The sequence below is a fragment of the Meles meles genome, chromosome 12, assembly GCF_922984935.1.
Source record: "Meles meles chromosome 12, mMelMel3.1 paternal haplotype, whole genome shotgun sequence".
Classification (NCBI taxonomy): Eukaryota; Metazoa; Chordata; class Mammalia; order Carnivora; family Mustelidae; genus Meles; species Meles meles.
In genome coordinates this window covers 13,813,633-13,835,658 of record NC_060077.1, presented here as the reverse complement: position 1 = coordinate 13,835,658, position 22,026 = coordinate 13,813,633, and the positions used below count along the sequence as shown (strand labels likewise).

Here is a 22,026-nt window from a genome sequence, read left to right as displayed (position 1 = left end):
AAGACATTCCCATTTAGGAGAAGCTGGGAGAAGCGTTAATGAGAGCTCTGTATTATCTATAACTTTTCTGTATAACTAAATCTATTCTAAAATAAAAGATTTTTAAAAATCCAGGGGCACCTGGGTGGCTCAGTGGGTTAAGCCTCTGCCTTCGGCTCGGCTCATGATCTCAGGGTCCTGAGATCGAGCCCCACATCGGGCTCTCTGCTCAGTGGGGAGCCTGCTTCCCCCTCTCTCTCTGCCTGCCTCTCTGCCTACATGTGATCTCTGTCTGTCAAATAAATAAATAAAATCTTTAAAAAAAAATCCAGTTCCTTGGTCCCAGTAACCACATTTTAAGTGCTCAAGAGCCCCATGTGGTTAGTGGCTCCTATTTTGGGCCACATAGACCTAGAACACCTCCAGCGTCACAGAAAGTTCTATTGGACAGCAGTGCTCTCAGGGGATGGAACTTTGGCATGATTTCTTTAGGGCTGAGGTCCCAGAGCCTATGAGTTTGTAGGAATTGTAGAAAATCTGTAGGATATATAGAAATCTGTAGAAAATTGATAAGGTACAAATCATTCCTAGCTAGTAAAGAAGTAAGCTCAGGGGTGATGGTTTTACTGACCGTGAGGCCAGTCGAACATCTACCTTATCTTTTTGTTCCAGCGCTGATTTCCCTCACTGAGGATGGAGGGACAGATGAGAGAGAGACACGACCTTCTTGAATCGTCCTTTGACCCAGTTGTGCTGGGCTGACTGATTCCTTCACTGATGAGGTAAATAAAGCTTTGGCACCTAAGTTACCTGGATTTCAGCTAACAAGAATTTCTTTCAGTGATAATCTGCCAAAACCTGGAAAGAGGCAAAAAGACAAGCAGATCTTGGCATTTTGTCACAAGTCTAATATCTCCTCCACCAAATCATTTCCTCAGTATGTTTTATGATCAAAACACTCGAAAATAATGTCTTAAAAAATATCCCGGGGCACCTGGGTGGCTCAGTTGGCGAAAGTCTGCCTTTGGCTCAGGTCATGATCGTGGAGTCCTGGGATCCAGTCCCACGTCAGGCTCCCTGCTCAGCGGGGAGTCTGCTTCTCCCGCTCCCACTCTTCCCCCCACCTGCTTGTGCTCTCTCTCTCTCTCTCTAATAAATAAAATCTTTAAAAAAAAAAAAAAATCCAGTGCCATTGACTCCCAGAGGAAAGGAAAGCAAATAATCAAGAGTCACAGAGAAACAAAAACTAACATGATATGATTAACATGACTTCCTTGTTTCGGGGGAACTCTCTGAGGCTGAGCAAAGGCTTAAACGTGCGCAATTTATAAAGGAAGAACGGGCAATATAAAGCTCTAAGAAAAGCGCTTTTACGCAATGTCATCTTCTTGTTCTGGAGAATTAAGAGGTGAGAGGAAAAATAAAAAGGAAATAGAAGGGGCAATCAGATAGCGAGCGAGAGGAGGAGGAAAGAGAAGACAGCGCAGCGGTTAAATGTACAATAGGAAATCAAGTCACTGCTAGATGTGAAACTAGGCTGAACCTCACTAGTAACCAAGAAAGGCAAATAAACAGGAGGTCAAATCAGCAGAGGTTTTACACATGATAAGGCTTGCCTGCGAGGCGGCGAGGAGGAAGGCGTCCTCAGCCTTTCAGAAGTGGGTACCGCTCTCCTGAGAGGATTCCCCCCCTCAGCAGGGAGTCTCTCCTACTGGTCTATCCTGCGGTACTTCCCTAAGGAGCTGACCACAGACCCGGGCGGGACAAACACGCGTGCGCGCGCGCAAACACGCATGCGCACACTCATGCGCGCGGGGTCCAATAGCATCAGTGATCATATCAGAAAAGGGCCGGGAAATCTGGGTCAGTGCGGGTCCCCCGAGGAGCAGACATGGTGCTGGGACTCCCCACACAAAGGCTCCACAGCAGCCAAGCCGGTGGGGGCCGGAGAGAGGGAGGAAGAGGGGCTGGCGGCAGCCTCGCAGAATCAAAGTGCTTCTCTAAGAGAGATGGACGAGTCTGTGGGGAGATCTCTTGCCACTCTGTCACTTGCCAGAGGAGCCTCGTGGTCCTCGGAAAGGAGCCCGCCTCAGCATCGCTGCTGTGGTCACTGGCTGGGAGAGGCTGGTGGGAGGCAGGGCCCGTGCCTGATGGGCGGATGGATTTCGGGGTGTATTATTGGACAAGTCTCGTAGATCCGTCTGTATGGACTGGGAGCAGGCCTGGGAAAAGGTATCCTTGGGGACCGGGGTCATTTTCTTTCTATTTTTATGTACTTTACCAACTATTCTAAAACCGGTATGTATTATTTTAGGAACCAGTAAGATAAACACAATTTCAGATGTTGAAATAGCAGTGTGAGAAAAACGGGACGAAAAACGGAGCGTTTGAAGGCCACCCCAAGGCTGTTCACTGTGACAGTGGGTTGACTTCTGACCCCTGATTTCTGAAATTAGCCTAGCATCCACTGCTGACAGCTCTCCGTCTGCTCCTCAGACTCGCAGCTGAAAGGCACGGCCAGAGCAGCTCATCGGGGCATGTTATTCCTTGTCTGGTACAACCGACTTCGGTGTAAACCCACGCGGTACTCCTACCTCCAGCCCTTCTGTGAACTATCCCAAACTATAGTACTTCGCAATGAGAAGGACTCTTCAGAATGACAATCCTGAGGCTCTTTCAGATCTCAGCTTTCTTAATTCACTTACTCAAGGACCCCAGAAACCTTCTGCCTCCAACAGCTACTGGTGCCATGAGCAGATGGTCTTGGGCTCTAGGTTCTGGTTCTCTACTTACTGTATGTGATGGGACCTTAGACAGATTACGTCATCTCTCTCAAGTATGCAGTTTGGTAGTGCATGTGTATATACATGTTCACAGAGTTGTGCAACCATCCCTGTAACCTAATTCCAGAACATTCTCATCACCCCTAAAAGAAGCCCTATACCCATTAGCAGTCATTCCCCATTCTTCCAGCCCCTGGAAACCACTAAGCTACTTTTCTTTTTTACAGTTTATCTATTCATTATTTTTAGTCATCTTTACACCCAGCATGGGGCTCTAACTCACAACCCTGAGATCAAAGAATCACATGCTCCACCGACTGAGCCAGCCAGGGGCCCCTCTACTAACCTACTTTGGGTCTCTGAGGATTTGCTTATTCTGGGCACTTCATATAAATGGAATTGTATAATATGTGGCCATTTTTATTTGGCTTCTTCTACTTAGCATAACGTTTTCAAGATTTACCCATGTAGCAGGTGAGAGTACTCCGTTCCTCTTTATGGTGGAGTAATATTCCATTGTATAGGCATGCCACATTTTATTTGTTCATCCGTTCAAGAACATTTGGGTTGTCTCCGTATCTGGCTATTATGAATAATGCTGCTATGAATATTTAAATCATCTCGTTCATTTCTGCAGAAGGGGTAGTTATAATCTTGATCAGGATTGCCTTGAGTCTGTAGATCACTTTGGGGAGTGCTGCCATCTGACAATGTTGTCTTCCAGTCCGTGAACACAGAATGACTTTCCATTTATTTAGGTCGTCTTTAATTTCCTTCAACATTTTTAAATTGAGGTGAAAGTCGTGTAACATAAAACGAACCATCTTGAAGTGTACGATTTCACTGGCGTTTAGTACGTTCGCAGTGTCATGTAACCACCACCCATATTAAGTTCCAAAACATCATCACCACCCCAAAAAGGAAACACCATACCGGTGAAGCCGTCACTGCCACTCTCCACCCCCGACCCACCGCCCCGCTGGCTCTGGCAACACCAGTCTGCTTTCTGTCCCCATGAATTTACATATTCTGGGTATTCCATATATGGAATCGTACACTATGTAGCCTTTTTGTCCGTGGGCTCCTTCCACGTAGCATGGCATTTTTGAGGTCCACCCACGTCGTAGCATGGGTCAGTGCCTCCCTCCTTTTTATGGCTAACACGCCTCTACTCTGTCCTGTAGTTTTCAGTGTAACGGTCTTGCACTTCTTGATTAAATTTATTCCTAAGTATTTTATTCTTTTTGATGCTACTGTACATGGAGTTGTTTTCTTAATTTAACTTTTGGGGTGTTTATTGCTCGTGTCCAGAAATGCAGCTCATTTTTGTGTACTGATCTTTCCTCCTGCCTGGGACCTTGCTGAACTCAGTTACTGGCTCTCACAGGTTCCCGTGGGCCCGTGCGTCCTTCAGGGTGTTCTACATATAGGATGGCATCTGCATGTGGGGATAGTTTTACTCCTTTTTTTTTTTTCCAGTTGGAATATGTTGTATTTCTATGCATTGCCTAACTGCTGACAAGGCCCTCCAGGACCGTGTTGAGTCTTGTACCCATCTCAGATGGAAAGCTTTTAGCCTTCCACCATTCGGTGTGTTAGCTGCGGGGTCTTCGCAGATGCATTTATCAGGTTGAGGTTGTTCCCTTCTACTCCCGTTTGCTGAGTGTTATCATTGAAAGGGAAGCCCTGGTTTTCTCCTGTGGAAAAGGAGAAGAGCAGTCTAGGGACCACAGAGGGCCTCTTGAGGATACAAATCAGGATAATGTGAAACTCTCTGGCCGGGGGGTGGGCGCCTGCTGCTCCTGTCAGACACACCCAGGCCTAGAGCACCAGTCTACACTTGGTGAGAAGCCGCTGGGCAAGTTGTGTACTTCTCTACACCTCAACTTCCTTATCTCTAAAGTGGGGGATGATAATAGTATCCATTTCATACAGTGTTGCATCGCCCCGGCAGGCAGTGGTAGATATGACTTAAACCATGAGCTGACTCGGTGCCCAGGACACAGAAACTGCGTGTGATGGTAGATGGCTGATAAAATGAGCTGTGGTCCCTGTCCTTAGGCGGGGTGTGTGTGTGTGTGTGTGTGTGTGTGTGTGTGTGTGTTGTGTGTGTGTAATACTGACAGTTATATTACCAAGAGAAGGTGGCGTGTGGCAGAGGCGACGCGTGGAACACTGGTGGTAGTTCAAAGACCAAAGTGGGGTGGGCCAGGGCAGGCCACAGAGAGGGTCAGAGCACAAGGGGTTCCAGGGGCAGGGACTGTTGGCCAGGCACAGAGGGAGGCGGCTCAGGGCATAGCTAAATAACCACAGGGCAGTCATCTAGCCTGGGACCTGGGCTGTGAAACGGGCGGGGATGGGACGTGGAGTGAGTGCACCACTGAAGGCCATACTAAGGACGGAGGACTTGATTCTAGAACAGGAAGTTCTGAAGTGCTGGGAGGAGGGCAGGTTTTTGAAAAAGGGATGAGTGTTAGGAAGCTGAATGCTATGTCCTGACTATAGACCGGAGTGGGCTAGGAAGGTTCTGTTGGGATATTTCTCAGCTCTGACCCATGCTGCCTGTTCCGCGGCAAGGAATGGGACCCTAGTCGGTGACATTTCGCAGAAAGAATTCACAACACGAGATTCAGTGAATGAAAGGGAGCAGGCAGGATGCGGTGCAGCAAGGAGAATCAGAATGACCCCAGAGTACTAAAAAGGAGGATGGGCTTCATGGTAGCACAATTAAAATCCAGGAGAGTTGGGAGAGGGTGCAGTGTTGGGAATGGGGTAAGAATGTGGGGAAGAGAGACGGAGATTAGCAAAAGTAGCTCACGTTACAGGGGCTTATTGTACGCCCGGCTAGCTTAATCCTTCAGTAACCCGGTGGGGTGGGTGTGATTTTTATCCAAGTTTTCTAGATGAGGACTTTCAGGCCCAGAAAGGCTGTCATTCGTCCAAGGCAGTTAGGGGCCAGATGGTGAGGAGTTCGGACTTTATTCGAAATGCAACAGGAAACTACTGGAAGTCTGCGCAGGGGAAGGACACAATGTGTCCTAAGTGGCATGTGCAGGAGGTTATGGTGGCCTCCAGGCAGGGGCAGTGGCGGCGGGGAGAAGAGTGGACCTGTGATTATCCTGGAGGGGTCACTGACAGGATTCAGCCACAGATTAGAGGTGGGATGTGAAGGGACAGAAGAACCCCAGTGGGGAAGAGAGATGAAGGAGGGACATCAGAAGTCTCGGCTGGCCCTGGGGGCTGGCAACAGCACATAGCGAGATGCAGAATATTGGGGGATGAACGGGCCCCAGGCAGGGGAAATTGAAAGTTGAAGAAATGGTGGTTAGAAGCAGAGAGACCTGAGGATGAGCAACGGGTGCCTAGAGAGTGAGTCAATTGGAAAAGGAGAAAATGGCGAGGCAGGAGAGATAAGGAGAAAAAGTCCCAGCGGGGAAGTGGGGGGGGGAGGCTCCCTCAATGGAGGTGTCAGCCTGGGCAGAGCTTGCCTCGGGTGGAGCCTGCCCTTTTTCCCTGAGGGCTCTGCCCCTTTGCCCAGTGACCTCTGCTTGTCCTGCTGGCTCCTGGCTCAGGCACCACCCACCTCGGGGACATTTCCTAGCCCCTCCCAGGATGGGTTCCCAGCGTGCCTTCATGACCTCATGGCACCCTGCGCTTACCCCCATCACTCAGTATCAAGACAGTGATGCCGTCTCCAATAAAGCCATTGCAGTGTTCCCCGAGCTGAGTTTGAATTGAGCCCTCCACACGCACTTGCTGATCAAAGACCAGGGCAAAGAAGGCACAGCTGGGCAACCCCCCGCGGGTGCTGGCTAAGAGGCACGGAACCGGAGCTGCTTGAATGTATCCCCGTGGAGGTCATTCAGTGACACCGATGGGTGGGCTGGGGACGCAGGAGACACCCAGGCTGGGATCTGGGCTGCCAGACAGGTGAGGGGGCAGGTGGGAAGGACTCTCCTCCTGCTCACGCAGGCCCCACTCTCACCACAAGTCTGTAATGGAACCCAGCCAGCACAGCTTGATCTCGTCCCCCAGGAAAGAAAATCAGTCAGACTAGATCAAGAGATTAGATTGTTTGCTGCACCATACCCATTAAGGCAGGAAAGTAGACTCTTATCTTAGAAAGCTTTTGCCTCTTTAAACAATAAGGGTTTTCTAGCTAATGATTCAGTGAAACAGAAAATCTGATCAATAAGAACTCCCCAGTCCTCAGATTTCTTATTAACTGTGACTTTGTAGCTTTTGACAAAGCCTTCAGGAACCTTTAAATGACCACAACACAGGCATATATGCGCTTCTGTAAATGGTACTAAGAAGTGCATTTACTATTAACAAATGAAACCCACATGGTATCTGGGACTTGCTTCAAAACAATGAGGGCGGGGGTGAGGTACGTAGGAAACAAAACTGGCCCCGAGTTGGCAGTTGTTAACGTGGACGATGAACAAGTGGGGGCTCCTTGTACTATCCCCTCTACTTCTGTATGCGGGAGATTTCCTGAAATGAAATTGGGAAATGAAAAGGTAAAAGGCACGCTTACTGAAATTTGGGACATGCGCACTCACATCGTCCTACACGAGGTTAAATTCAGATCTTGACATCTGAAAAGAAAGTAAACGGGTCCTGGGGAAAAATCACGTCCACATCCAAGATGAAAGGCTTTTAAATGCCAGTTAGAGGTTGTTCTTCTATACTACCTCAATTGCTGGAGTTGATGTTTTATATTAAACATGGACTCTCAGGGGCGCCTGGGTGGCTCAGTGGGTTAAGCCTCTGCCTTCAGCTCAGGTCATGATCTCGGGGTCCTGGGATCAAGCCCCACATCCGGCTCTCTGCTTGGCAGGGAGCCTGCTTCCTCCTCTCTCTCTCTCTCTCTCTCTGCTTGCCTCTCTGCCTACTTGTGATCTCTCTCTGCCAAATAAATAAATAAAATCTTAAAAAAAAAAAACATGGACTCTCAGGGGTCAACCTCTTAACCTTGGTCAACATCTACACCAGCTTGACCTCTGCACCTGCTAGTTGCCCCCTTCCCTTCTCCCAAATTCTTCTCACGGGTTCTGGGCTGGGCATGGCAGTGACCATCGGCACCACATCCTTGTCCTGACGGGCCTCGGTCCCTGGTGGGGAAGACAAATGACAATGATAAACGCGACAGGCGTCCTGAGCAACACAGGGGGTGCTCTGAGGCCTGACTCCACGTGCATGTGTGCACCTGTACATCGGGGAAGGGGGGGGGCCATGAGGGCTGGTTTCTGAAGAACTGAGGTCCAAAGATTGGGACTGGAAGGAGGAATGGGAGTGAGCCGGGAGATGGCGAGAGGCTTGGGCAGAGGAGAGAGGCCTTGGAAAAGCCTAAGACTGGAATGGCACACAAAACATGGTAGTTCAGAGAACAGAAAAGAGCAAAAATGAGGTTGGGAAGGCAAGCAGGGGCCAGATGGGCAAGAGATGGCGGGGGGTGGGAAGGGTGGGAGAAAGACACTAGGGCTTGGCCCTCATCTGGAAGGCCCTGGATGGACTGAGCACAGGAGTGACCCACTGGACCTGGGCTTTTCCAAGCGCCCAGTGACTGTGACAGACACCGCAAGACAGAGTGAGGGGGACACTGTTACGTGAACTGGTTGAGAATTAATGGAGACTCGGCTTTGATGACGGCAGTGGTGATGGAGACAAGTGGATCACATATCCGTATCTGGGAGAGAGCTAGAAGACAAACTTGAGCAGACGCGGTGTTGGAAGAGGTGGGGAGGAGAGGAGGACGGGTCAAGGATAATCCTCCCATTATGCTGGGTGGAGACACCATTTACAAGGTAAGAAAACAAAAACAAAAAACCCCAATCCTTTAGCCTTTTCTGATCCGTGTGGCCTTGACACTTTGGAACTACTTTGACTTCTTCCTCTATGAGAAGGGAAGTGCCACACTGCCAGGTTGAGAACTACCCAGGGGCTCCCTGAGGAACCCAGAGCCTGATGCCTGGGGACAGTCTCCAGCACATTTGTCTCTCTCCCTCTGCTCTGCCTCCCCACTCCTGGCCTATCCAAACTCAACCCTCTTCTCCGAATTATGAATTATGTCCCAAGCATCTCTGAAGATTCCATACATAACATGGAGCTGTGTTTGAAAACTTAAAAAGAGCAAAGCCGACATCTGTTGCTCAATGGAAATCAAAGTCTCTTCCAGGGGAGTCCATGAATCACTCGCTTCTTTGTAGGGCCTCCTGTTCTTAAGGCCCAAAATCTTGCTTTGTGTCATGGAGACGTTTTTCTTTGGGGGAGGAATCGGGTTTGATCAGACAAGAGCCTGTGTACCAACCCACGGCATTTCAGTCAGAGATCTGGATCTGGGCAGCTGTTTGGTGAGACAAGCTGGCAGTGGCCAGGCCGCCTGCAGGAGGTAGTGTGACTCAGCTCACTGGGTCACCTCCCCAGCACCAGGAGCTGTGGTGGGGGAGACAGGGGGTAGTGGGTGCAGGAAGATGGTATGAAAAAGAGAGAAGCTTCTAAATTAAACAGAGATCATCAGAATCTTCTCAGCACAACAAAGGGCATCTTTGTTGGTCAACTTCCCTTCCTTTTCCTACAGCTCTGGGTCCACAGTTAGAAAGGAGACCACTGCCTCCAGGGGCCATCACCTTGACTTAGCCCTGAGGCCGGTGTTAGCCATGCTGACGAGAACCTACGCTTTCTAAGCACAGTGCTTCATGGGTTACTGAGCACTCTGACAGGATTTTATGGGAACCTCACAGACACCCTGTTCACGTGTGCAGGGCAGGTGCTGGCTGCCGGGGTTCCGATGGGGTCATGGGCAGTTTGTACAAGCATCACTGAACTCCATCCACCCAGGAAAGGCCTGGAGCACCAGGCCCTGGTGAATTCACAGCGAGCATCGGTGATGTGGGGCTTTTGTCATGGGTTCTTCCAGCAGCCTCTCTTCAGGACCCCCTGCTCACCTGGGGCCTCTCTTCTTACCCCCGAGGCCTTCACACCAGGCTGAACACCCCCACCCCACCCGCCTTCAAGGTTAGACTGAGTAAGCCAGTCTGAGCATCACTATGTTCGGATCTCCTGGTATCCTCGTTTCCACAGGCCAACATGGAGCATTAAAGAAAAACCATCACAGCCTTTTCCAAAAAATACAGCTTTTTATTGTTTCGGATGCAAATATAGTTTTAAAACTGCATTGTAGTGTTGAATACAGCTGGTGGAAACGTGCTTCTCGACCGCAGAGCATGAAGGGCGGTGTCTGGATGGCACAGCCGGAGGGAGCCTCCGAGGGACTAGGCTCTCCTCGGATTGTGCTGTTCGGACCACGAGGGGAGACCGTCTCCTAGCGGAGCCCTGACACAATCACCGAAGCTCACAACAGAAAATAGGAACCATTTACACAATGAACTGGAAGCGGGAAAAGGAAGAGGACGTGGTGGCTCAGCCGTGATGTTACAAAATAAGTAGATGAACAAAGTCTCCTTTCCTGGGCCTCCTGAGAAGACTTGGCAGAGAAACAGCAGGGCGCTGTGGCGTTGTCGGGGAGAGAGGCTGCCTTCAAGCTCCCCCGTGCGAAACATGGTCTGCGAACTGTGTCTCCCCCGGCTGAGCCCTTCGGACCCTTCAACTGCAGGACGAACTATGGAAATGGATCTGTTTCTCCCAAGCCCTCATCTCAAGCCTTGGGAGGGACACACCTCTGTTCAGAAACCCAGGAGAGAATTCTTCAAATTAGTGATGCCCAGGGTTGACTGTGAAACCAAAAGTTTGTCTGGGAAACGGAGGTGAGTTCTGCTACATGATTGGGAAGGAATTTTGCAAAAATAAAATTCCATTAAGTGCACACACACAGGTGGGCGTGTGCAAGCACGTGCACGTGCGTACACACACACACTCAACATTCAACATGAAAATTCCCTTTTCTTTCTCAAAGGCTGATTTTCTCCAGCTCCGACAAGGAAACAGCTCTGCATGATGAGCCAAGCAAAGCCACCTCCTCAGAAGGGAAAGAAAATGGGGCAGTTGTTGGAGGTACACAGTAGGCCTGAAGTCTTCTCCCTGCTCCTGCAGCCCCTCAGATCCAGGAGGGCCAAGGCCACGGACACTACTGAATGTTACAAACAGGTGTTGAGCTTCCAAGCTCTTCCACCCTCTAACCCTCTTCTCCCCTTGTCCATGTTCAGACGTGGTGAAGACCCATTCGCGGCATCGGGGCACTGAGGCGTCGAGCCCGGCCCGTGGCTGCCATGTTACTCATGCCAGGGTATCCCAACTCTCTCCCCCAATGAGACCACAACCGAGGGAACACTTGGCAAAGCTGAGTTCCCATGAGCAGTGAGTGGGTTATCATCACTGCTAAAGTGCATAATCGGAGGCAGGAGGTCTCTAGGGAAAGGCAACTTGACACCAAAGAGAGGAGAGAGAGCGGGCCAGCATGTCCACAGCATGGGGGTCCTGGGCATGGGGCAGAGGGCACCGAGGACAGCCCAGCACTATGCCAACCGGTGCTTCAGCTAGACTGACAGCTTGTAATCCTAGAAACAACGAACCTGCTCTTCCTGCCTCTCTGGTCACTTGCCACCACACCCCTTCACCTGGGGCAACACAAAGGGGGTTGGCACCACCCTGGGGGGCCATGCTTGCTCAGAGCCTAAGTTTCTATTTCTATCGCCAGAGCAGGAAAACCTTCAGGCCCAACCGTCAGGTCACAAGGGCAGGAAGCAGATAAAGCTAGGAGCCCAAGGACACATGGACAACCGCGGACCATCCCTCCTCCTGTAGAGGCTCCAGGAACAGGGCGGTGCTGGGGGTTCCCTGCCCTCCAGTCCTTCCTCCTGACAAGAGCCAGTGATGCCTGTTAGCACCTCATTAACTCTAACTTCTGATGCTGGGACTGCTGCTCTCATGTGAGAAAATCTGGCTGGACAGCAGCCAGGATGCACAGGCTGGGGCCCTCCTGTGGTGGGGGGGGTGACTGCTGCTGTGCAACCCGCCTGAGATGGGAGGGACGGGCCCACCAACTTTCAGAAAGCCCCATGGTGGCACCTGCCCTGTCCCTCTGTTTCCCACTCATCGTGAAAGAGCAGGCAGCAGTGTGACGGGAGCTGATGGCACAGAAAGATTTCACAGAAATGCTTTTCAAAGATTTATGTGCCAGGCAAGCTTTTTTTTTTCCTTTTCAAATTGATTCTTTTTATTCTCCAAAGTGTCAACATTTAAAAATTTCTCTTATGGGAGCAGAGGCAGGGGCAGGGGTGAAAACGGGTGTAAACAAAGCACAGCCCTGTGGTCGGCAGGCCCTGGAGGCCTCTGGCAGGGTGGTCTCGCTGTCCCTGGGCCCCCACTGGGCCCCTCTGTCTGGCCAGATTCATCAGGCAAGATTCCAAAATAAATGATTCTGGGATATGAAATGATCACGTCTGTGGGAAGAGATACAGCTTTGCAGCCCTATAGCCAGCATAACCGTGAGCACCAAGAGAAATGGATTTAAGTAAATGTCTTAAAACAAAAACATGCATCTAGTTAACAGTCTGCCAGGACACACATGCGAACACACACACACACCCTTCAAAGTCTCACGTGACCCAACAGCCTTAAATATTTAACAAAACAGAATCATGAACATTAATTCAGCAAAAGGAAGAGGAGAGGTAGGCCGAAGAAGCCAAGAGGCCAATTTTATACCCCATAGAGTTTAAAAAAAAAAAAAAAAAAAAAAAAAGACTCCCAGCACAGGGTGAGGAGAAGGCTACTAATTTAGGAGAGGTCTTGGTGGGCCAAGCATTACGGCCATCCGCGCGGTTTACGAAGGCACAGGAACTGGGGAAGGGATGGCGCTCATGACCCCCCACGAGCCCTCACAGCTAGGGACATCTCGTGTTTTTCCTTCTGACCCTAGTGAGTTCTTACCATGGTGGTCTTCCCCTTTTGAAGGGCGACTTCATGTTTATCCTGGGGTGAAGGAGGAGTTCTCTTACCACTTCCCAGTGGACAGTAAGGATCAGCCCAGCCTCGTCTTGTGCTCGCCCCTCAGGGGAGTGAACCGGGAGGCTTGTAAACACGTTTTCTGGAGAGGCTGAGGGGTGCCGCCAAGCTGCTCTTGTACGGAGCTGAAGCACAGATGGGAGTGGGTGACTGGTCGGTGACCTGCAGCGAGACGGTGGCACAGCTGGCGGGCGGTAAGGGGAAGACCCCCCATTCCAGCCTTCATCAACTGAGGCCGAGGCAGGGATGCTGAGCTCCTTCAGCAGGCCTCTGGGAACCCGCAGGAACCTCTGAGTAGGTCCAAGTTGCAGGAGGTGGCCCTTGGCAGCCCCCACGGAGCCCACCCCAGGATTTCCGGCCTGCCTGGCACTGCCCAGGCTCCATCTCTGGCAGGGGGGACAGAGGTTGAATGGAAAGCCCGCGGACCCTCTGAACTTCACAGCAGGACGTTTAAAAGCACATTCTTTTGACGAGGAGGTACCCTTGGCTGGGCTTCCTGAGTGTTAGAGAGCGCGCCCGCCCTTCCATCTGCACCCCCTTTCGCAGACACGGCAAGAGGTTGGGCCTGGACACTCCAAGTGCATGTCCCACGTTCAGAAGCAGCCCGCTGCCCCCAGCTATCCTTCTGCCTCGATCAAATAGGAGTGTAATTCTTCACTGTCTGATATGGGAGATGCTAGACAGCCCTGAGGCCGGCTGCCTCAGAGCACTGCCCGGCAACATTCCATTTCTTCCTCCAAACACAACATGGGACAGACTTTGGGTGTGGTGACATCTTTGGTCCGAGAACTGTTATGGTTTGGGACTCCTGGCTGAACAATCCAGACAAGATTTCAGCCCGCTGGCGGCACTGTGGAGTCTGGCCTCTCAGATGCTACACCCTGAGGGCTGTGAGCGTCCCCCAAACGCTGCTGGCTCGTCCGAGGCTGCGGCTTGGAGGAAGGTGGAGTCAAGGGTCACGTGGTGAGGTGGTGCCCAGTGAGACCCCGTCTGAGTCTCCGCCACGGTTTTCGAGACGCTGACATGTGGCTGCTGCCCGCAGCGCCGCCCGAGGGGTTCCAGGCCAGAGCCGCAGCTTTGCACTGCTTGTGCTCTCCTCGCTGCGCGTGCACCCACATCCACTGCTTCTGCCCGCAGGGCCTGGGGTTCCCTGGTGGCCCATGCGGTGGGAGCAGCCTCCCGTGCACGAGCCTAAGCAGCTGTCCAAACCTACTTACAAGGCCAGAGTCTGAGGGAAGAAGGAAGGGGCCTTCCACCTGCCCCCCAGGAGAGTCAGAGCAGCTCGGGGAATCGCTCAGAGCCATCCGAGGGCCCAGGGCTGACAGGAGCCAGCATCCTACGTCTGAGGACAGAACCAAAGAGGAACCCTTATGCTTCCTAGCTCCCGGGAGCAGGCCGTAACCGTCTGTCCCATCTACTCCCTGCTTAGGCCACCAGCAGGACAGGACACTGTCTGGGTTGCCTGAGGGCAGGGGAGGTCATGACTGAGGTCGCTGAGTAAGAGTTCACAGCAAGGGGTTCCCAAAGACGGGCTATTGCTGTCGGCAGGACCCGAACCTGCTTCAGACCTGAGCGCAGTGTTCTGAGGGGCCCAGTGGGCCGGTGGAGCTGGAGGGGGGCCCTGAGCTCAGCATCAGGAGAGGCCTGGGGTGCAGCGTCCTCTCCGCAGGCAGGGAAGAGCCTCTGTGGCATCTTGTGCAGCCACGTGCTCACGAGGCGCTGCTAAGACTCCCCCGGTGTCTTGCCGATTCTGGTGACAGCCTGTGCTGCCTGCTCCGGCAGCTGGGACGGGTCCGTCAGGACGGAGGTGGTGGTGCTCAGGTGCCGGAGGGTGCCCAGCACCGCTGCAAGGAAGGGGCAGGTTAGGCCAGGGACACCGGCACCCGCGGCCGCTTCCAGTGGACACTGCAGTGGACAGCACACTCGGTCTCCCGCACAAACCCGTGTGGTCATTCTCATGCCACCAGAGGAGGAGACGCACCGAGCACCGCTGAGGGACCAATGCCAGGGAAGCCTCTCGGCCCCAGGATAACCGTGAACCCTGCCTCCTCTCCCGCAGATGAGCAGGGAATCCCAAGCTCCTCCTGTCTGTCCACCTCCATCCCCTCAATATACGCGCACAGCCTTGTCCGTTGTAAGAATTAAATCAGAAAACATACGCGAAAGCACCAGAGACGGGGCCTGGTGGGCAGCCGGTGTTCAGTAAGCGCAAGGGGCCCTGAGCACCCGGACGCACAGGGATGACAGGAAGCAACAGAGTGGCGTGGGGGGCTGGACCCGTCCTGCAGCTGGCATCTCTGGCCGGGGCCTCTCACACAGTGTCACCTTGTGCCGATGCGGCTGCCCGCGGGGCGCCTGGATCTGCACTATCCACAGGCCCTCCCCCCGCCCCAGGACTATCCTCGAGGGTCCCGGCGAGCCCCGGACTCACTCGGCCTGAGGACGGGCAGGGAGCAGTGCTGGTCCAGCCAGGACAGCGCCGTCCGGTGCAGCTCCTCCAGACTGCTGGTGGACACCATCCCCTTGAAGGACTCAAACAGCGGCTTGATGATGATACTGAACTGCACAGCACGTGGGTTAAAGAAAAAGTAAGCGAGGAGGAGGGCCAGCGAACATGTAACCGGGGTGGGAGAATCAAGTCCGGCTACTGGCTGGCCCGTGACCAGCTTCCCCTGGGACCGGCGAGTAACTGTGGACACTCGGCGAGGGGGTGTGATCTAGGGGAGATGCACCTTCACGTTCCCCTGAAATCTTTCCATCTAACTCTGAGCACCAGCTTAAGGACCATAAGAGGCAAGGTCAGAGACGTTTCCTTGGTGTAGGACAGCTCCTAGCACTCCAGCATGAAAGCCAGCAGTCTGTGGATGGTGGCAAGAATAGCAGAGGCGTGAGGTACCTGGGTGGTTCAGTGGGTTAAAGCCTCTTCCTTCGGCTCAGGTCATGATCCCAGCGTCCTGGGATCAAGTCCCGCATCGGGCTCTCTGCTCAGCAGGGAACCTGCTTCCCCCTCTCTCTCTGCCTGCCTCTCTGCCTACTTGTGATCTCTGTCTGTCAAATAAATGAATAAAATCTTAAAAAAAAAAAAAAAAAAGAAGAAAGAACAGCAGAGGCGCACAGCAGACCACAGGGTGGACCGTCTGTTTTTTGTGATGAACACACGTGCTGGCTCTCAGTCACGTTCTGTGTAGGTCTCCCAAACCATCCTGGGCAATCAACTCTGCAAAGGCATGAGGTCCATTTTCTCCCTGATCTGAACCACAGTGGTGCCCCCGGTCCCCCAAGCTGAGGCTGACGATGAGGAACATGCCATTTTACCAAAGAGGCCCTGGCTCACCCCAGCCGCCACCTCGCTCCATCAATGATAAGGGCCAGAGCCAGGCTGAGTAAGCCGGGCAGAGCAGAAACAGAGCTTGTGTGTGCTGTCAGCTCTGCTCCCAAACGGCGGTCTCCTCAGTCTGTCCGCAACAAGGTGAAGACACACAGTCAACCCACCATGCGTGCACATGAGGCACAGGGGTGACTGGAAGGGCACTGACAGGGCAGAAGCTGTCCCCCAGAGGGGCCCTGCTGACATCTGGAAGGCTGAGCACAGATAGGCCTTGGCTCCAGGGACGGACCCCAGCACGCTGGTGAATGTACCTCACGACAGCATGTAAGACCATCTGGCCCAAGTGAGACAACAGCCCGCAGGGAGCTGGTTTCAAATCCTGACTCTGCCACTTAGTCATTTATGAGCCCTGGTTTCCCATCTATCCCATCGGCAGTACTCGAGCCCCTGTTGTTGCAAGGACTGAGATGAGATGGCTGCCAGGATGTGTGATTAGATCCTACCTCTTTCCTATGGGATGGCCTCAGCTGGTGGCTCTGGTACCTTGCAATAAAGCATCTTTATTTTCCAAGCATGCAAAGAGCAGAGCTGGGCTGTTCAGCCTCCCCAGCAAGCCCCAAGCCTGGACAGTCACCAATGAGAGCCCCACTTCATAGCGTGGGCCAGGCCAGGCCCCTGTACACTGCCTGTTGCGTGAACTCCACGAAAACCATTTATATAGAATTTCTCGAAAGGAACTGTGGGTAGGGGCTGCTGTTTCAGTGCACAGGATGGGGGTGGAAGAAGCAAAGAAAACCAAAGATACAATCCAGAACTTCCAATTCTGCAGGGTCCTGCTCTTCACATACTCATCAAACATGTCTCTCATGTGATCGAATTGGTGCCGGGTGACAGGGACTCCTGTGGCAGGGAGCAGCTGCTGGCAGGAGCTGGAACAGGAAGGATCAGAGGCCACTCAGAGTGGCCCGCAGTGAAGCTGGACCCCGGCACTCCAAGTGGGCAGGGCCAGCTGCTGCTGGCCACGGTGGGCCCAGGAGGAGAGGCCTCAGGAGGAGGAGGACAAGAGCCCAAAGCACGACAACAGAGAGGCAGCTATGGGTGACAAGGCCAAAAACGATCCTCCTGCCTCTGTGACATGCACGCGAGAGGATGAGGTACCAGCCCCGGGCCCTACGCCCCCAGGCTCACATGATGGTGGCGTTGAGCTCCTCGATCTCCTCCCGCAGCCGCCGGGCTTCCTCCTGCATCTGGCTCCGCTCCTGCTGCAGCTTGGTGATGTACTCCACGGTCTTCTGCAGCGTGATGGCATGGCTGGTCTGGGAGAGGGGCGGTGGGGTCACAGCACAGCAGGCACCCTGCCTGTCTAGCAGGCGCCGAGGCCAAAACAGGGGCTCCCTGCCCACCTGACACGACTCACCAGCTTGGAATTATTAGAGATCAAACTGTTGAGGGTGTCAAAGCCCATCTTGATGTTGAAGCGTCTTTTCTGCTCAGCTGAAATATGCTTCATCTGCCGGTTCTGTTGGAGAATCAGGCAGTCGCTGTGACACATGGTGTCCTGCAGGGCCGCCGCCCCTCCCTCCCACCTGCGGCTCAGTGGGGCAACAGTGAGCAGGACAGGGTGCTAGAAAACCCCACCTGCAGAATGGAGGCCCTTGGCAGTGGCCATGACTGCTGCTGATGAGCACTCCCCAGCCACCCTCGGCCCACTCCTTGCCGACCCAGTTCTTAGAGCCGCCACTTCCTGTATGCTACAGGGTTCGGGGCTGGTTCCCGGGCTCAGGGCCGCCTAGCAGGTGGGGCAACGGGAGGAGCCGCCGACCTATCTCCAGATTAAGTAGCAAACATCCAGGTTCCTGATGCTACCTTAGCCTGCTGGAACATCGGCCAGGTCTGTGCTGCTCCTTTCCTGTGTGTCCCTAGTAAGGGACACGGCAGCCCCAGCGGTCCCTTGATATTCTCCTCCTTGCCCCTCCCCCCATCCCTCCAAGGAAATCAAGACCCAAGAGAAACCTGTGATACCTTTAAAGCAGCCACATTTTTGGGGTCTGCAGATTTCCCTGAGCAGTTGTTCTGGGGAGACTGGGGACTGGGGCTCTGTTCTGAAGCACATGGAGAGGCCTGCCCTGAGTTTGGGCCATCTCGACCTGAGAAGAACAGAGACTCCTCTTAGGACACGGCTGCCGCAGCAGCTGAAACAGTGCTCACCAAGGAAGGGAAGCCCCACAAGTCCCAAACCCGGAAACCCATCTGGAAGCTCCCCCAGTGACCCCAGAGCAAAAACTGGAGAAATCCTTGCCAAGCTCCCCAAGAGGGTTCTGTTAGGCGTGGACAAGGCCTGATGAAGGCTGGTTGGACGTGGGGTGGCAATACGGCCTGAGCTTGGCCAGCCATAGCTCTTGGGGCACGGAGAGTTCTGAGAGGAGGCCTGACTGCGAATCCAACCTATTAACAAGCCACCTGGAGGCCACCTGCAGTTTCCGCGGCCTCTGTGAGGCTCTTACCCTGTGTCCAGTACACGAAGCTTTCATTCTTGTTCTTTCAACTCTACCTAGACGTTTTCTTGTATTTCCAATCTCGTCCACTCCCATGCCAGCTGTGCCCTGGTCACTGGCAACTCACAGGAGGCCCCTGGAGTCACCTGGGGCTGCCCCACCCGCCTGCCCAGAGAGCCTCCATGCACTCCTTTCTGCGGCGCTGACTACCTCCCTGCCTTGCTGCTCGGTTTCCCCACGTGGCTCCAGTGCCCCGTGTTCTGCGTCTCGGCAGTCAGGGTAATGCTACGCTTCCTGAGCCCTGACACCACCGTATGGGCCTGACTTGTAACCAACCGGTCTTCGTCTTTAGCTTTCCAGGCTGGAGGCCCTTATTCATCCAGCCTCCCTGGACAAGTCCCTCTACGGTCTGATCTCTGTAGGCAGAGACCAGCCCTCCTCGTCTCCCAGACTGTTCAGCGTGGGGCTCCAGCAGCGGCTATGCCCAGCTTTTACTTGAGACAAGGCACCTTTGGTCTCCCTCCCCAGTGGGCATCTGAGAGGAGGAAGCCTAGGTTCTGGTTCTCCCCCACCACCAGGGGCACAGCCTCAGGCGACTCCTTTATCCGGGCTCCACGGCTCTTCACTGGGCACAATCAGTTCTCCCCCGACCCTCTTGCTGATGGAAGACCCCCGGTGTGGAAATGGGCTCAACAGATGTGAGGGGCTTGAAAACTAAGGGATGACCACACTGATGTGGAGACAAGCCTGGGTGGTTCCTGTTTTCTGGAAAGTGTTGACAGCCTCAATCCCTTTTCTCAATCAGAACCAGCAGCTCAGAGCCAGGCCTTTCTGAAGGGGGTCAGAGTGGTGTTCCCCAGGTGCATTGGTTGCCTGCCCTGCACACACTTGCCCCTTCCTGCTCCTGGGATGAGCTGCCAGTGGCTGAGCACTCCCCCACATGGGCCACGGGCAGGCTTCTAAGACCTCACTGCACAGTCCAGCCCCAATCCTGGGGAACCCCATGGGCGGTCTCCCTGACCCAGGTGCGGGAGTGCTCATTTCACTCATGAAGTCCCAACCGTTCAGACCGGAGCATACACTCACTGGAACCCGTGGCCGGGACCTGTTCGCCCTTCACCAGGGCGTCTTGCACTGTGCTTGGAGAGAAGAGCCGAGAGACAGGCGCCGGCTGGCTGCTCGTAGTGTGGCCAAGGTCTGTCACCAGGATGCCACTGTGGAACTCCGTGACTCCAGGAGCCTGAGGTGACACAGGAGAGGGAGGTCACCCCCAACCACAGTCATGTCAGGTGAGAACCACCCAAAAGCGGGGCCATGTTGGGATGATAAGGATATGGAGGGTCTGCCTAGGGCCTCCTCACCCGGGCAATAGCAGCGGGCGTGAGGACCACATTGGACTGGGACACAGTAGAAGCCAACATCCCTTCTCTCTTCAGAGGGCCTGATGTCATAATCACCGCTTGTGGTTGTCCTGAAAAGGCAGCTGCCAGAACAAGAAGTGACCGTGAGGCCTGGCATCGCGGGGGTCTGCTTCTAACACTGCTGCTGCTGAGCCCAGGCCCGTGGGACCCCCAGGAACAGCACAGACCCCTCCCCTGCTGCTCAGACGTCACCTCTCTCCCATAGGCCACGGAGAGACAAAACCACTGGTTTTGTATCTGACATCTGTTTTGCAACTTCTCCTTGAAGAGGACAGATTACAGGCCTAGGAAAGAGCTCACCTGGACCATGCTTTTTCAAACTGGGTTGAGACTAACTTGAAAAGACCACCACAAAGTAGACAACAGACTAGATCACACGCATGTGGTAGATTGGACCACTTTCGTTTCACAAGTGTGCGTGTGTGTCACAAGTCTGCAAGCCTTGAAGACAGGGAAATATCCCCTGGCGAGGGGAGATCAGACGTTGGCTTCCTTCCTCCTGACTCACCTGGGGCGATGCAAGCATTCTTCAATACCATGGACACAGACTCTGGTTTGGGAGCAGGCACTATTTTGGGGGGCTGCTTGGGCCTTCCCCCAATCAGAGAGACAGGTTTGGGGTGCACAAATGTTAAACAGGGTTGGGGAGGCCCAGCAGTTGGCGGCCGGGTGACTGGAGGAAGCGCCAGGCCACAGGGGGACATCGAGGGCGTCGGATGGTGGGTTGTGATGACAAGGCCCTGGCTCTGGCTGAAGGTGGTGGCAGATGCATCATGGGTGAGGGTGGCAGAGGCCGTGTGTGTGATGACAGAGGGCGACTTGCTGGCTCCCGCAAACTTTGGCTGCAGGAAGGTAGGTGGAGCCGAGGGACTCAAGGCAGGGGCAGGGGGTGGGGCTAAAGGCAGGGCAGGAGAAGCAGGCGCTGGGGCAGGGCTGGGCGATAGCAAGGGCATGGTGAACACGGGCAGGAAAGGCTGAGGGACATTCAGTGGCGGTGCAGGGGGACCGAAGTCTGTGGGCTGGATAAAAGGGTCTCCAGGCCGGGGAGCTTGTTCACAGCCCTCCCTATCCGTGGCATCCAGGGCAGTGGCTGCAGGAGGTGCTATGAGGCCATCAGGGAGGCTCACGGTGGGGAGAGCTGAGGTTGACAGGACGCTCTCCTAGGAAAGGAGGACAAATGTGGGATCACACAACTCGCGGTCACTTCCTGGTACAACACAACACAAAGTCCAACAACGGATGCTGGGCACCTGAGCAGAACTTTCCAACAGAGGGACAGGGCGATGGCTCCTGTCCCCATTCCTGCCAATCTGGGGGAACGGAGCTGTGTCTCTCCAGGCGTCCACAGGGGTCTTGTTTCCATTAAGGACTAAATGATAACACGGAGCTCAGACAAAGTGACTGTCTGCACACAGTTGGCTCTGGGCCTGGGAATATCTTGTTTCTAGAGTCCAGCAGGGGTCCCCCCAAAGTCCCGGCCATCTTCTGTTACAGAGCACAGGCAGCCTGGAGCACAGCTGCTCATGAGGTTCCCTCAGGACAGTTTCACGTATCAACTTCTAGAGGTCACCTCTTCCTAAAAGGGAAATGCTATAAGGAATCAATTGTCAAGATCTCAGTCTCTATAGAAGAAATTCTTCCCAGAGCCAGATGGAAGAAGATGGGGCCAGGTTTCTGTGTCTAACCGGATACGGGTACCAGCCTGAGAGCCCCCGCAGGCAAAGAGCCGTGCCTCACTCGGCTCTGCAGCCCCAGCAGCTGATAACCAGCCTGTGTTAATTGTTAAGTAGAAAGTAAAAGAGGAACTTCTGTTTATTAGCGATCCATGTTTTCCTTTGCTAATTCTTTCTTAACTGGTTAAACAGAGCTCACTGCGGTTATGTGGAGCCTCAGGCAGGAGCCAGTGTTTACAGATAGCTCCTACTTTTGGAGATCTATGGCGGCTTTCAAGGAGGGCTAGAACAACTTTTTTACGCACCGTGTGTGTTTGTTCAGTACTAGATCTAGCAAGCTGTAGCACTCTGCTTATGACTGCACAGTTACTCATTAGC

The 22,026-nt window shown here is 53.5% G+C and overlaps 1 protein-coding gene across 1 annotated transcript in view; it reads right to left on the bottom strand.

Moving 5' to 3' along the window:
• Positions 1-9,884: 9,884 nt before the first annotated feature.
• The window catches only part of LOC123954017 (MLX interacting protein), a 60,023-nt gene continuing 47,881 nt past the window's right edge, over positions 9,885-22,026 (bottom strand). Inside the window, exons 9-17 of the mRNA XM_046024594.1 lie at positions 20,484-21,135; positions 19,916-20,037; positions 19,641-19,794; positions 18,082-18,206; positions 17,477-17,578; positions 17,248-17,375; positions 16,865-16,988; positions 15,163-15,292; positions 9,885-14,575 (exon numbers count right to left, since the gene is read on the bottom strand). Of these exons, the coding sequence (XP_045880550.1) occupies positions 14,454-14,575; positions 15,163-15,292; positions 16,865-16,988; positions 17,248-17,375; positions 17,477-17,578; positions 18,082-18,206; positions 19,641-19,794; positions 19,916-20,037; positions 20,484-21,135 (1,659 nt within the window). The 3' untranslated portion in view covers positions 9,885-14,453. The remainder of the gene's footprint in view (positions 14,576-15,162; positions 15,293-16,864; positions 16,989-17,247; positions 17,376-17,476; positions 17,579-18,081; positions 18,207-19,640; positions 19,795-19,915; positions 20,038-20,483; positions 21,136-22,026) is intronic.